This window comes from Odocoileus virginianus, chromosome 32 (genome assembly GCF_023699985.2).
Source record: "Odocoileus virginianus isolate 20LAN1187 ecotype Illinois chromosome 32, Ovbor_1.2, whole genome shotgun sequence".
NCBI lineage: Eukaryota > Metazoa > Chordata > Mammalia > Artiodactyla > Cervidae > Odocoileus > Odocoileus virginianus.
Window position 1 is genome coordinate 39,759,928 of NC_069705.1, and position 15,171 is coordinate 39,775,098.

The 15,171-nt window shown below is 39.0% G+C and overlaps 1 protein-coding gene across 1 annotated transcript in view; it reads left to right on the forward strand.

Moving 5' to 3' along the window:
- CSMD1 (CUB and Sushi multiple domains 1) overlaps positions 1 to 15,171 on the forward strand; it is a 1,985,846-nt gene that overhangs the window by 1,844,001 nt on the left and 126,674 nt on the right. Inside the window, exons 46-47 of the mRNA XM_070460176.1 lie at positions 710 to 823; positions 12,097 to 12,285. Coding sequence (XP_070316277.1) covers positions 710 to 823; positions 12,097 to 12,285 — 303 coding nt within the window. The remainder of the gene's footprint in view (positions 1 to 709; positions 824 to 12,096; positions 12,286 to 15,171) is intronic.

Sequence of the window (15,171 nt, forward strand, 5' to 3'; positions counted from 1 at the left end):
AATGGTTAGTCTAACATTGACCTTTCCTTGAAACTGGAAAGTAATTGGTAAATATATTGAATGATACTATTTAGAAATTCTGTTTTTTCATTTTAAATTGGTGGCCTACTTCATTAAATCATCAGGCCACACTAAGAAACCTACTGTGGCGTACGTTGGCTGGCCAGTTATTGTGACAAAGGATTTCTTGGTCTCAATTACAAATACCCAGTCCTGTCTCACACCCTGTTTTATAGTGGTGGTCAAACCATGTTACCAGTTTCTGCCCTATTCCTGATGGCTTAGCTGATGAGAACATTGTGCTACTTAGACCAAGGTCATTTTGTAGCCCTCTCTGGATGCATTAAAGACATTCTCTTATATAGCCTTCAGTCCCAAGCCTCTGAATCCCTTTTCTTTCCTTCTTTCATCTTTCTTTCTTTTTTATTAGTAATCATAGGGGAAAGGGACTGAACATAGACATATCAGTCAAAGAAGAAAAAACTGCTCCCTAATCTCTATAGAAATACTGGTTACATTTAAAGAGAGCATTTTTATAAATTAAGAACTAAAAATGACACCATTTCACTAAATAGACTAAGCATGAATACCAGTCATGGTTCAGAAGTGGTTTTCATAGCAACTCGAGTGTCACATGTGTTTAATAACGTTCACACACTGCATGTGTCATGGAGACAGGATTGCCAAGTATGCATGTGGACTCTTTCAGGAGACTTCGTGAAGTACCAGTGCCACCCCGGGTACACGCTGTCTGGGATGGATACACTGACCTGTAAGCTCAGCTCCCAGCTACAGTTTGAGGGCGCCCTGCCGACATGTGAAGGTATGAAGCTCCTACTACAAATATGCTTGTTCCGTATGGAGGATTGTATTACTTTATTGGTGGGAACTTCCTTGTATGTATCTGAATTTCTTTGTATGCATCTGAATTTGTCTCTGTTATGATTGTCTTGCAATTTAAATTACCCAAAAGTAGAAATACTTAATTACCCTTCTCTTTTAGCTAGCTGTACAAAATCAAAACTACATCAAATAAGACTTCTTGCTATTTCCCAACAGTTTGTGAGTGACATTTTCAAGCATATGGCAAAGTTGAAATACTTTAAAACTAATACCCATCACCAAGGTTGCACCATTAATATTTCCTACACACCCTTTGTCACTTGTCTTGTCTCTATTCATACATTAATGTATTGAATTATCAATATTTCTGATACCTTCTAGGCAAATTGCAGGCATTACTATATTTCCCTCTGAATTCTTTGGCATAAAAGAATGCATAAAATTATCTAGTGTTTACTCTTTTCTGTAAAATATAGAGACATTGAAATGCACATGTTTCATATAATGCATGTTTCATATCTTTGCCCCATGTGTAATAATAGAAAATATACAATAGCAGAAGAAAATCTATTGATTCAGTTGATTTGTATATAATTAGATCACTTAAAAAACTTTTAAAGGTATCACTTTCAAAAAAAGAAAGGTATCACTTTCAAGTTTTATTGAAAGGAAAAACGATTTGGAAAAAAAACATAAATAAGCTAAAGTGTCTCAATGTAAGTCAGAAGTATGATTGGTTTGCCTATCAGAAAGCTTCCCAAATTAAGACAGAATTTATTTTGTGACTTCAAAATCACAATCACATTTGCTTCCTTTAAAGAAGGGTTTCCCTGGTAGCTCAGTTGGTAAAGAACCCACTTGCCATGCAGGAGACCCTGGTTCAATTCCTGGGTCAAGAAGATGCACTGGAGAAGGGATAGGCTACCCACTCCAGTGTTCTTGGGCTTCCCTTGTGGCTCAGCTGGTAAAGAATCCACCTGAAATGCAGGAGACCTGGGTTCGATCCCTGGGTTGAGAAGATCCCCTGGAGAAGGGAAAGGCTACCCACTCCAGTATTCTGGCCTGGAGAATTCTGTGGACTGTGTAGTCCATGGGGTTGCAGAGAGTTGGACATGACTGAGCAACTTTCACTTTCCCTTTCCTTTAAAAATGGAACTTTCTCCATTCCCAGTTCTTTCAGAGAATTTGAATATTATAATTCATTAGGGATAGTGAAACACATAAAAAGTCAGAATGCAGGAAGAGAAGACCTATAGTCTAGGTTTGATTATCCAGTGATCTTGTTTAAGACACTATTCCTCTGGGCATTATATGTGTAATGAGAAGGATCATTTGTCTGCATTGTTTAGGGAACTGGTATAAAGATGAAGTAAATATTAAATTAATTCTAAGCATCTTATAATGCTAATTATCTACCCTGTAAAAGGCAATTTTCTTTGCATTGCAGTAGTATTGATTTTGCAAATGTTCAGCCCATGAATTGATTCTTCCAGAGTATCTGGTAACTTGGTGCGTTTTCGTTGCTAATGAACACCTCGTTATTTAAAAAAGGAAATAGGGACTATGATGTCTTCTACCAAATACTTAAACACTTAATTATCATTTTTCTTCCAATACTTTTCTTTTGTTTGATTGGGCCCAATCCTCCAATAAATTCTTGATGACAAATTGTACTAGTTATGAGTCCTACTTCTTCAAGTGTCATAACCACACTTTTAGAAGTTCTGCTTTGAAAATTGTCACCACTTTAGGGTGATTGATTATTCCTTGGGAATGAGGGGAATAAATTGTTCCTTGAAAGTTCACATTTTATGCAGATAAATATCACCTTGTTGGATACTTACCTTAATTTAGAAAAAAAATAAATGAGGGTCTGGAATGTTATTTGCCACCACCAAGCAGTTCTCTCATTTTCCTTGGACATCAGCTGAGTGTCCTACAGTCTAACTCCATCCTGAACTCTTGACCTAGGATAATGTCAAATCCCACAGGGTTAGAGGCTTAGTCTCACAGAACAAACCTCATACCACATGCCGATACCAACTCCAGGTTGTCACCTGTACTTCTGACTGACTGGTTATTAATCAGGGGTTCCCAGGAACCTCTCCTCTGGTTTGATCCTTCCATCAATATTTTTAATTAATTTATTTATTTTAATTGGAGGCTAATTACTTTACAATATTGTGGTGGTTTTTGCCATACATTGACATGAATTAGCCATGGGTGTACATGTGTCAACCCATCCCAAACCCCCCTCCCACCTCCCTCCCCATCCCATCCCTCTGGGTTATCCCAGTGCACTGGCTTTGAGTACCCTGTTTTCATGCATTGAACTTGGACAGGTCATCTATATCACATATGATAATATGCATGTTTCAGTGCTATTCTGTCATATCATCCCACCCTCGCTTTCTCCCACAGAGTCCAAAAGTCTGCTTTTTATATCTGAATCTATCTGTTGTTTTGCATATACCGTTGTCGTTACCATCTTTCTAAATTCCATGTATTTGTGTTAATATACTGTATTAGTGTTTTTCATTCTGACTTACTTCACTCTGTATATTAGGCTCCAGTTTCATCCACCTCATTAGAACTGATTCAAATGTGTTCTTTTTAATAGCTGAGTAATACTCCATTGTGTATATGTACCAGTTTTCTTATCCATTCATCTGCCAATGAACATCTAGGTTGCTTCCATGTCCTAGCTATTGTAAACAGTGCTGCAATGAACATTGGATTACATGTGTCTCTTTCAATTCTGGTTTCCTCAGTGTCTGTGCCCAGCAGTGGGATTGCTGGGTCGTATGGCAGTTCTATTTCCAGTTTTTTAAGGAATCTCCACACTGTTCTCCATAGTAGCTATACCAGTTTGCATTCCTACCAACGATGTAAGAGGGTTCCCTTTTATCCACACCCTCTCCAGCATTTATTGTTTGTAGACTTTTTGATGGCAGCCATTCTGACTGGCGTGAGATGGTACCTCATTGTGGTTTTGATTTGCATTTCTCTGATAATGAGTGATGTTGAGCATCTTTTCATATGTTTATTAACCATCTGTATGTCTTCTTTGGAGAAATGCCTGTTTAGTTCTTTGACCCACTTTTTGATTGGGTCATTATTTTCTTGGTATTGAGCTGCATGAGCTGCTTGTATATTTTGGAAATTAATTATTTGTCAGTTGTTTCCTTTGCTATTATTTTCTCCCATTCTAAAGGGTGACTTTTACCTTGCTTATAGTTTCCTTCATTGTGCAAAAGCTTTTAAATTTAATTAGGTCCCATTTGTTTATTTTTGTTTTTATTTCCATTATTCTGGGAGGTGGGTCATAGAGGATCCTGCTGTGATGTATGTCAGAGAGTGTTCTACCTATGTTTCCTCTAGGAGTTTTATAGTTTCTGGTCTTACATTTAGATCTTTAATCCATTTTGAGTTTATTTTGTGTATGGTGTTAGAAAGTGTTCTAGTTTCATTCTTTTACAAGTGGTTGACCAGTTTTCCCAGCAACACTTGTTAAAGAGATGATCTTTTCTCCATTGTATATTATCACCTCCTTTGTCAAAGATAAGGTGTCCATAGGTACGTGGATTTATCTCTGGGCTTTCTATTTTGTTCCATTGATCTATGTTTCTGTCTTTCTGCCAGTACCATAATGTCTTGATGACTGTAGCTTTGTAGTATAGTCTGAAGTCAGGCAGGTTGATTCCTCCAGTTCCATTCTTCTTTCTTAAGATTGCTTTGGCTATTAGAGACTTTTTGTGTTTCCATATGAATTGTGAAATTATTTGTTCTAGTTCTGTGAAAAACACCATTGGTAGCTTGATAGAGTTTCAATTGAATCTATAGATTGCCTTGGATAGTATACTCATTTTTACTATATTGATTCTTCCAATCCATGAACACAGTATATTTCTCCATCTCTTTGTGTCATCTTTGATTTATTTCATCAGTGTTTTATAGTTTACTATATATATCTTTTGTTTCCTTAGGTAAATTTATTCCTAAGTATTTTATTATTTTTGTTGCAATGGTTAATGTGATAGTTTCCTTAATTTTTCTATTTTCTCATTGTTAGTGTATAGGAATGCAAGGGAATTATGTGTATTAATTTTATATCCTGAAGCTTTACTTTATTCTTTGATTAGTGCTAGTAATTTTCTGGTGGTGTCTTTAGGGTTTTCTATGTAGAGGATCATGTCATCTGCAAACAGTGAGAGTTTTACTTCTTCTTTTCTAATCTGGATTCTTTTTACTTATTTTTCTTCTCTGACTGCTGTGGTAAAACTTCCAAAACTATGTTGAATAGTCCTGGCAAGAGTGGGCACCCTTGTCTTGTTACTGACTTTAGAGGAAATGCTTTCAATTTTTCGCCATTGAGGATAATGATTTCTGTGTGTTTGTCGTAGATGGTTTTTATTGTGTTAAGGTATGTTCCTTCTATGCCTGCTTTCTGGAGAGTTTTTATCATAAATGGCTGTTGAATTTTGTTAAAGGCTTTCTCTGCATCTATTGAGATACTCATATGGTATTTATCTTTCAGTTTGTTAACGTGGTGTATTACATTGATTTATTTGTGAATATTGAAGAATCCTTGCATCCCTGGAATAACCCACTTGGTTATGGTGCATGATCTTTTTAATATGTTGTTGAATTCTGTTTGCTGGAATTTTGTTGAGGATTTTTGCATCTATGTTCATCAGTGATATTGGGCTGTAGTTTTCTTTTTTGGTAACATCTTTGTCTGGTTTTGGTATGAGGGGGACATGGCCTCATAGAATGAGTTTGGGGATTTACCTTACACTCCAATTTTCTGGAAGAGTTTGAGTAGGATAGGTGTTAGCTCATCTCTAAATTTTTGGTAGAATTCACCTGTGATGCAATCTGGTCCTGGGATTTTGTTTGTCAGAAGATTTTATATTACAGTTTCAATTTCTGTGCTTGTGGTGTGTCTGTTTGGATTTTCTGTTTCTTCCTGGTTAAGTTTTGGAAGGTTGTACTCTTCTAGGAATTCATCCATTTCTTCCAAGTTACACATTTTATTGCCATATAGTTACTAATAGTAGTCTCTTATGATCTTTTGTATTTCTTTGTTGTCTGTTGTGATTTTTCCATTTTCATTTCTAATTTTATTGACTTGATTCTTCTCCCTTTTTTTCTTGATGAATCTAGCTAATGGTTTCTTTATTTTATTTATATTCTCAAAGAACCATCTTTTAGTTTTGTTGATTTTTGTTATAGTCTCCTTTGTTTCTTTTTCATTGATGTCTGCTTTGATTTTTATGATTTCTTTCCTTCTACTAACTTTGGGGTTCTTCATTTCTTCTTGTTCTAGTTGCTTTAGGTGTAAAGTTAGGTAATTTATTTGATGTTTCTCTTGTTTCTTGAGGGAAGTTTGTATTGCTATGAACTTTCCTTTAGCACTGCTTTTACTAAATGCCATAGGTTTTGGGTTGTTGTGTTTTCATTTTCTTTTTCTGTGCATATTTTGATTTCCTTTTTTATTTCTTCTGTGATCTTTTGGTTATTTAGGAGCATGATCTTTAGCCTTCATATGTTTGTGTTTTTTATAGTTTTTTTTTCTCCCCCAATTGACATCTAATGTTATCACATTGTGATCAGAAAATATGTTTGAAATGATTTCAGTATTTTTAAATTTACCAAGTCTAGATTTATTGTGCAGGAAATGACCTATTCTGGAGAATGTTCCTTTTGCACTTGAAAAAAAGTGAAATCCATTGTTCTGGGGTGAAATGCCCTGTAGATATCAATTGGGCCTAAGGTCCATTGTGTCATTTAAAACTTATGTTTCCTTGCTAATTTTCTGTTTGGTTAATCTATCCATATGTGTGAATCAGGCATTAAAGCCCCCCACTATTATAGGTTACTTTTAATTTCCCCTTTCACACTTATTAGCATTTGTCTTATGTATTGATGTTCCCCTATATTGGGTGTATATATATTTATCATTGTTACATGTTTTTATTGGATTGATTCTTTGATCATTACTATATAGTGTCCTTCTTTGTCTCTTATTATGGTCTTTATTTCAACCTGTTTTATCTGATTTGAGTATTGCTACTCCTGCTCTCTTTTGGTCTCTATTTGCATGAAATATCTTGTTCCAGCCCCTCATGTTCAGTATGTGTCCACGGTTTGAGGTGGGTCTCTTGTAGGCAAGATATATAGGGGTCTTGTTTTTTTATCCATTTGACTAGTCATTGTCTTTTGGTTAGAGCATTAAACCCATTTACATTTAAGGTAATTATTGATAAGTATGATCTCATTGCCATTTACTTTGTTGTTTTGGGTTCAATTTTATAAACCTTTTCGGTGTTTCCTGTTCTAGAGAAGATCCTGTAGCATCTGTTGAAGAGCTGGTTTGGTGGTGCAATTCTGAATTCTCTCAGCTTTTGCTTGTTTGTAAAGCTTTGGATTTCTCCTTCATATCTGAATGAGATCCTTGCTGGGTATAGTAATCTTGGTCATAGGTTTTTCTCTTTCATCACTTTAATTATGTCCTGCCATTTGCTTCTGGCCTGAGGAGTTTCTATTGAAAGATCAGCTGTTATCCTTATGGGGACCCCCTTGTGTGTTATTTGTTGTTTTTCCCTTGCTGCTCTTAATATTTGTTCTTTGTGCTTGATCTTTGTTAAATTGACTAATATGTGTCCTGGGGTGTTTTGCCTTGGGTTTATCCTATTTGGGACTCTGGGTTTCTTGGACTTGGGGGGCTATTTCCTTCCCCATTTTAGGGAAGTTTTCAACTATTATCTCCTCAAGTATTTTCTCATCCCCTTTCTTTTTCTCTTCTTCTTCTGGGACTCCTATGATTCAAATGTTTGGGTGTTTAACATTGTCCCAGAGGTCTCTGAGGTTGTCCTCATTTCTTTTAATTCTCTTTTCTTTTTTCATCTCTGCTTCATTTATTTCCACCATTCTATCTTCCACCTCATTTATCCTCTCTTCTGCCTCAGTTAATCTACTGTTGGTTCCCTCTAGAGAGCTTTTAATCTCAGTTATTGCATTGTTCCCATTATTAATTGACTCTTCTTTATTTCTTCTAGGTCCTTGTTAAACATTTCTTGCTTCTTCCCAATCCTTGTCTCTAGTCTATTTATCTGTAACTCCAATTTCTTTTCAAGATTTTGGATCATCTTTGCTATCATTATTCTGAATTCCTTTTCGGGTAGATTCCCTATCTCCTCCTCTTTTGTTTGGTTTGGTGGGTATTTATCATGTTCCTTTACCTGTTGAATCTTTCTCTGCCTTTTCATTTTGTTTAGATTTCTGTGTTTGGTGTGCCATTTCTGTAGATTTGAAGTTTGTGATTCTTCTTTATTGTGGCATCTACTCCCTGTGGGTGGGGTTGGACTAGTGGCTTGTCAAGGTTTCCTGGTTTGGGGAACTTGTGTTTGTGTTCTGGTGGGTAGAGCTGGATCTCTTCTCTCTGGAGTGCAATGAAGTGTCCAGTAGTGAGTTTTGGGGTGTCTACAGGTTTGGCATGGCTTTGGGCAGCCTGTCTTTAAATGCTCAGTATTGTGTTCCTGATTTACTGAAGAATTAGTGGGTGTGTCTTGCACTGGAACTTGTTGGCTCTTGGGTGGAGCTTGGTTTCAGTGTAGATATGAAGACTTCTGGGTATGCTCTTGTGTACTAATGTTCCCTGGAATCAAGAGTTCTCTGACGTTCTCAAGTTTTGGAGTTAAGCCTCCTGCCTCTGTCTTTCAGTCCTTCTCTTACAGTATCCTCATATAGCACAGATGATAAAACAACTAGGTTAGTGGTGAATTCACAGAATTGAGTGACACACATAGAGATCCACAGAGTTACATAGAGAAGAGAAGAGGTAGGATGAAGATATAGATGACCAGGAGAGGAGAAGTCAAAAGGGGAGAGAGAAATCTAGTCAGTAATCAGTTCCCGAAGTGTTCTCCACAGCCCAGAACACCCAGAGAGATTCACATAATTAAGCAGAGAAGAGAAGGGGGAGGAAGGAGATAGAGGTGACCTGGCGGAGAAAAGGGAGATTCAAAAGGGGAGAAAGCAATCGAGCCAGTAATCAAATCCCTAAGTGAAAATGGATACTGAAGATTAGATTCTTAAAGATACAAAATGGATAACAAATATCAAAAAGCAAAGATTAAAAATCTAGAGTAGAGTTTAGACTCTCAAAAATACAATATAAAAAATACAAAGCAAAGTCAATCAGAAAGATTAACACACACATATATATATTTGAAACTTGCTTTAAAAATAGGGTCTTTTATTTTTGCAAGGTAATTGTAGGTTATAAAAATGAAAATTAAAGGAGTAATAAAGAACTTAATTTTTCTAATTAAGAACTTAATTTTTCTAATTAAGAAGCATTAATAGTAAAAATATATCTATGAATTTCTCTGGAGCTGTTATGGGCAGTGTGGGCTCAGTTCAGTTTCAGATAGTTCCTTGTTCCAGCTTGCACTTGTTCTTGAGGTCTATGGGCCCCCTTCAATGCACAGTCAGTATTAACTGCAGGGTTTTAGTCTGTTGCACCTGTCACTTCCAGAGTGGTTCCCTCTCCTTTGTTTATTTTGGCTTCCTCTGTTTGCAAGTCTCTTCTGTGTCTAATTTCCACCCTGACAGAAGGGGGCAAAGATGGTCACTTACTAGGTTCATTTGTTCAGTTGTGTTGTGTGGAGGCAGGGACTCTGTAAACAAATTTCACTGGTATCTGTGGGGAGTGTTTGCAGTGTCTGGGCCACGCTGGGTTTGCCCCAGTCCAAGACACCATGTGCTTCCCGGGTCTACAATGCCCAGGCTCCATGGAGCTCTGCAAGGACCCTCTCCCAGGTGGGCCCTGCATTTTATGTACTTCCCAGGTCTAAGCCGCTCAGATTCTCGGATGCTCCACAAGGGCACAGACCAGGTTGGGCTGTGCGTTCTGTGCCCTCCCCAGGTCCGCGCAGCTCAGGCGACCACGTGCTTGGTGAGTGCACTGTCCCAGGTGGGCCGTGTGTCTTAATCACCTCCCAGGTCCCAGGCGCTCGGTTTCCCAGCGGCACTGCAAGAGCGCCATCTCACGTGCGCTGTATGTCTCCTCTGGGGAGCTGACCTCAGGCTGTGACACTCATGGCAGATGTCAACCATCTAGGATCCCAGGAAGACATGGTTAGCAACTGGGAGCCTCACAGTATGGTGGAAGATGCCATCTCTGGGGCTGAGATTGAAGCAGCCCCTTGCCTTCCAGCCCTGGCTGCAGCAGGCCTGCCTCTCTGCCTTCAGAGGCGGGAGGGGCCTACACACAGCCCACAGCCCGTTAGCTCTCCTTTGGTATTCACCCAGTCCTTTGTTCTGTGAGCGTGCCAGGCTGATAGTTAAAGCATTTTGCAGGAAGGTTTATTTTTGTTTCCTGACAATCCCACAGTTTGGGTTACTGTCTCATGTTATGTCCCTTAGATTGTCCTCAGGGCATTCAGGCCCTGTCCTTACCCTAAGGACCAGTGGTTCAGCCTGTGCCTCCCTGCCCAGCCCCTACTTGCTGGTGGAGGATGTGAGCATCTAGGCTGCTTCTCCTCTGGCAGCGGCAGTTAGGCACAGAGTCTGTGTTGTTGCTGTTGTTGTTTTTCTCCCTTTATGTTGCCCTCTGAGATTCTAAAACACCCTGCAGACCCGCCTGTGAGAGGGTTTCCTACTGTGTGGAAAGTTCTCCTCCTTCATGACTCCCTCCCCAGGATGGGTCTGTCCCTCAATGTTTTGTCTCTGTTTTCATCTTTTATATTTTATCTTACCTCCTTTCAAAGAAATTGGGCTGCCTTTCTGGGTGCCTGGTGTTCTCTGCCAGCATTCAGAAGTTGTTTTGTGGAAGTTGCTCAACATTCAAATGATATTTTGATGAATTTGTGGGAGAGAAGGTGTTCTCCCTGTCCGATTCCTCTGCCGTCTTGGGACCCCCCTCTCTGGTTTGATCCTTTGTTAGAACAGCTCACAAAAATCAGGGAAACAAATGTGACTCACAACAGTGCAGTGAACTAGTAGGGTTCAAAGGGCAGGGCCTGGAGGTGTCTCCCAGGACCTGGGGTGCCCACCCTCCCGCCGTGTGTGCCTTCACCAACCCACAGACTCAGCAAATGCATTGTTTAAGAGCTTTGGTGCAACCAAGTCTCCAGTACCCCAGCCCCACTATCCCTGCTTCCCCCAGGTGTGTGAGTGGGCAGAAAGTCTGCACCCTCTCATCCCTGGGTGCTTGTGGTCACCAGCCCTTCTGAGGCTACACAGACCCACCCTGAGTCACCTCATCAGCTCAGACTCAGGTGTCACCCGGAGGGGCCTTTGGAGCCGCAAAGACACTTCTAGCCCTCAGGAAATTCCAAGGGTTTGGGGAGCTCCTACCAGGGGCCCCAGACACAGGCTAAGTGTATTTTAGCACAGAGGGGTATCACAAAAGTGAGTGTTCTCAAGTTAAGGAAATGTGATGACATTAAAAAGGTAAAGTAAAATGTTGAGTTTTTTTTCTGTCTGCATGTACACAGGGCCTAGGGTTTTATGATATCCCTGGACCTGCTTTAAATGTACAGTAGAGCCAGAGCTCAGAGAAGGCAATGGCACCCCACTCCAGCACTCTTGCCTGGAAAATCCCATGGACAGAGGAGCCTGGTGGGCTGCAGTCCATGGGGTCGTGAAGAGTCGGACACGACTGAGCGACTTCACTTTCACTTTTCACTTTCATGCATTGGAGAAGGAAATGGCAACCCACTCCAGTGTTCCTGCCTGGAGAATCCCAGGGACAGGGGAGCGTGGTGGGCTGCCATCTGTGGGGTCCCACAGAGTCAGACACGACTGAAGCGACTTAGCAACAGCAGAGCCAGAGCTGGGTTCTGCTCTGATGTAACAACACTGCATAAGCGTCTTATCCTTATCCCTCAGAGGCAGACAGAATGAAAGCCACAATCACAGAAAACTAACCACACTGATCACATGGACCGCAGACTAGTCTAACTCAGTGAAACTATGAGCCGTGCTGTGTAGGGCCATCCAAGATGGACGGGTCATGGTGGAGACTTGTGACAAAATGTGGTCCACTAGAGAAGGGAATGGCAAACCACTTCAGTGTTCTTGCCTTGAGAACCCCGTGAACAGGATGAAAAGGCTCTGTGTGTATCATCTACTAAATCTGGTCAAATTGACCCAATAAGATTGCTTTTTCTTTTCTCCCATGAGCTTGCATACCCAGGAATTGATTTTGTTAAAGAAAACTTTTCTTGGTGCTTTTTTCCTTAGCACAATGCCCAGCCAATGAAGTCCGGACAGAATCCTCTGGCGTCATCCTCAGCCCAGGGTATCCAGGCAACTATTTTAACTCCCAGACCTGCTCCTGGAGCATCCGAGTGGAACCAAACTACAACATCACTATCTTTGTAGACACATTTCAAAGTGAGAAGCAATTTGATGCACTGGAAGTATTTGATGGTAAGTCTCTTCAAACTTTGTTAACATACCAGCAACCTTGGGACCCTCTTGTGGTCCAATGGTTAAGACTCTGAGCTTCCACTCTGGAAGGGCGTGGGTTGGATCCCTGGTCAGGGAACAAAGATCCCACATGCCTCTAGGTGCAGCCAAAAAAAGAATACATAACAGGGATCTATACATAATTTAATAAGAATCCTGTTATATTTTGTAATGCACAAACCTGAGTATATTCTTGAGGTAAATTACATCTCCCCCCAAATGGAAAATGAATTATTCTTGGACTAGTGTGGTCTCAGAGATCAAGTGATAGGAAAAACATCACCATGCCCTTCTTAATGTTGCAAATTTAAACCATTAAAATGCTGGTTTAATACACCTTAAAAATGTACTAAATTTACATTAACCACTCTTTAATTCTTTGACATCAGGCTTTAAAGTATAGATGTTTCAGAAGCTCTTCCTTTCCTTTCTTCTAAGATTATATTGACCTAGAAGATATTTTAGGGAATTTAAGAGGGCAGAGGGCTATAAGTACTTTAATCGGTCTAAATGATTGTTTTACTAGAAATATATAAAAGTAATGGCTCATAGAGTTTTCTGGGTGATAAATGCTATAGTATTCTTAATGTAGAATTTTTTTAGAGATAGTTCCCTGAACAAATGCTAATACTGTTTTCAATGTTAGTCTTATGCATTTTTGTACAATTCTAATGAACATTTTAAAATGACAGTGCTCTGCTAAAACATAGTATGTGCTTGAATTGTTGATTTGAAATGAAACTGATGTTAATAATTTTTCTTTGTACAGAAGCATTATCATAGCCCCAAAATTAGACCATGATAGTTATGGCTGTAGATAATAATAGGGTTTTCACATGTTTTGATGGATTTGTCACTGATTTCGGATAAATAACAATCAATTCAGTGAAAAAAAATACTGTAATTGATTCTGTGTATGTTTGCATGCCTTTTACTGACTTGATGAATCATAATATTCAAGTTGCTTCTGAGGATATACAGTAAATAGATTTATGGATTTCCAAAGATGAGCGGCCAAATTGGAAATTAAACTCATACTTATATATGTAGAAACAGAGAACTGAAGAGTAATATTTTCATTTTCAGAGTTTTTAAGTGCATGTTAAAACAGACATGTACTATTGATGCCTTGGCCCTTAATCTCTAGGATGGGAAGAAGTAACACATTAGCCAGGTACACAAACAGGCTTCTTTTGTCAATGAGGAGCCAGGGAAACTGTGCCTTTGAGGCTGATTAGATGTCACAAATAGTAAAGGCAGGCAACCAACCTCCAGGGGCTGTGTGTGTGTCTTTGTGTATACGTATTCCTATAAATTCTGTATGTAGTTATATATATATACATAATCATTCTAAATATATGTGGGTTCCTTTGTTTTACTTTGGTAGAATTGAAGTTTAGCTGGCGGTGCTTCTACCTCTTCTAATTTCAGAAGCAAAATCATTATCAATAATTTATGCCCAAAGCATTTACAGTGTGAGCTCCCTCCAAATACAGACAGATCACGCCCATGATAAACCACAAGCAAAATAGCTAATGGAGATAATATCAAAGCAGTTGCTGTCAAAATTTCCAGAGATCTATGAGTAGGTTTGGTTTTACTCTCAAAGATTTTTCTATAAAATGAAAGGTCAGAGTTTCATATGAATAATTTTCTAAGCATTGGCATTTTTGTTGCAGTAAATGTCATGTTCATCGCATCTCTTTTGTTTTTTTGAAACATGGTGGCTGTTTTATAGCTCTTGAGTTGGCAAAAAAAAATAAATAAATTGACTATATCAATTTTAAGCTTTATTAACAGCAGCAGCATGGCTCCAGGTGGTGTTAGTGGTAAAGAATCTGCCTGCCAATGCAGGAGACACAAGATATGCAGGTTTGTCCCATAGGTCAGGAAGATTCCCTGGAGGAGGAAATGGCAACCCACCTCAGTATTCTTGCCTGGAATATTCCATGGGCATAGGAGATCAGTGGGCTACAGTCCATGGGGCCGCAAAGAGTTGGACATGACTGAGCGACTGAGCGCGCACACACACACACACACACACACAGCTCAAGTAGTGAATATTCCTCAATTTAAAAACAAAATAGAACTTAAGTCATTATAGAACTCAACTGAGAAATGTGTCAAAATACAGATGGTAGTCTTCACTTGTGCAGAATTTGCTAATTTTCACCTTAATAAAAGAGATGATACTACTATTCGTTACGGATGTGTATATTTTTAAAGAATAATCCTTTAGAAAGTTTGTTACATGATAAGCAAAGACAAGAGATGAAAGATATTGAAGGATTACATGTTTGATTAAGAATATCTGAAACTTAACTAGAGTTCTATCATTAAAAATGACATTTTAAAATTGTATAAATTCAGGTGAATTTATTTCCCAGTGGCATTTCATTTTAGAATATAAATGATCTCTTCAAACAACAAGTAAAACAGCACAGACAACACTTGTCCATGGTATTCTCCAGGCAAGAATACTGGAATGGGTTGCCATTTCCTTCTCCAGGGAATCTTCCTGACCCAGGGATTACACCTGAGTTTCCTGCGTCTCTTGCATTGGCAGGAAAGCCATGAAGCCTGTTAGAATTTGAGATGGCATCAAGGGGTGTCCTGGAGGAGACCTTAAAGTGTGGATGCAGCTTCTGAATTCAGTAGAGTGACTTGTCTCAACAAACAGTGTCAGCTTATGGTGCTGAGAATAGTGCCAGCTGACTATTAACGATGTTAAGTATTAGCTTTATTTTTTTTTCAATTTTAAAAATTAAATATACAGAGGTTTTTTTTTTTTAATGTATGTGAGTATGGACTCATTGCTTGATGTACTACATTTTAGGATTTTGTCAG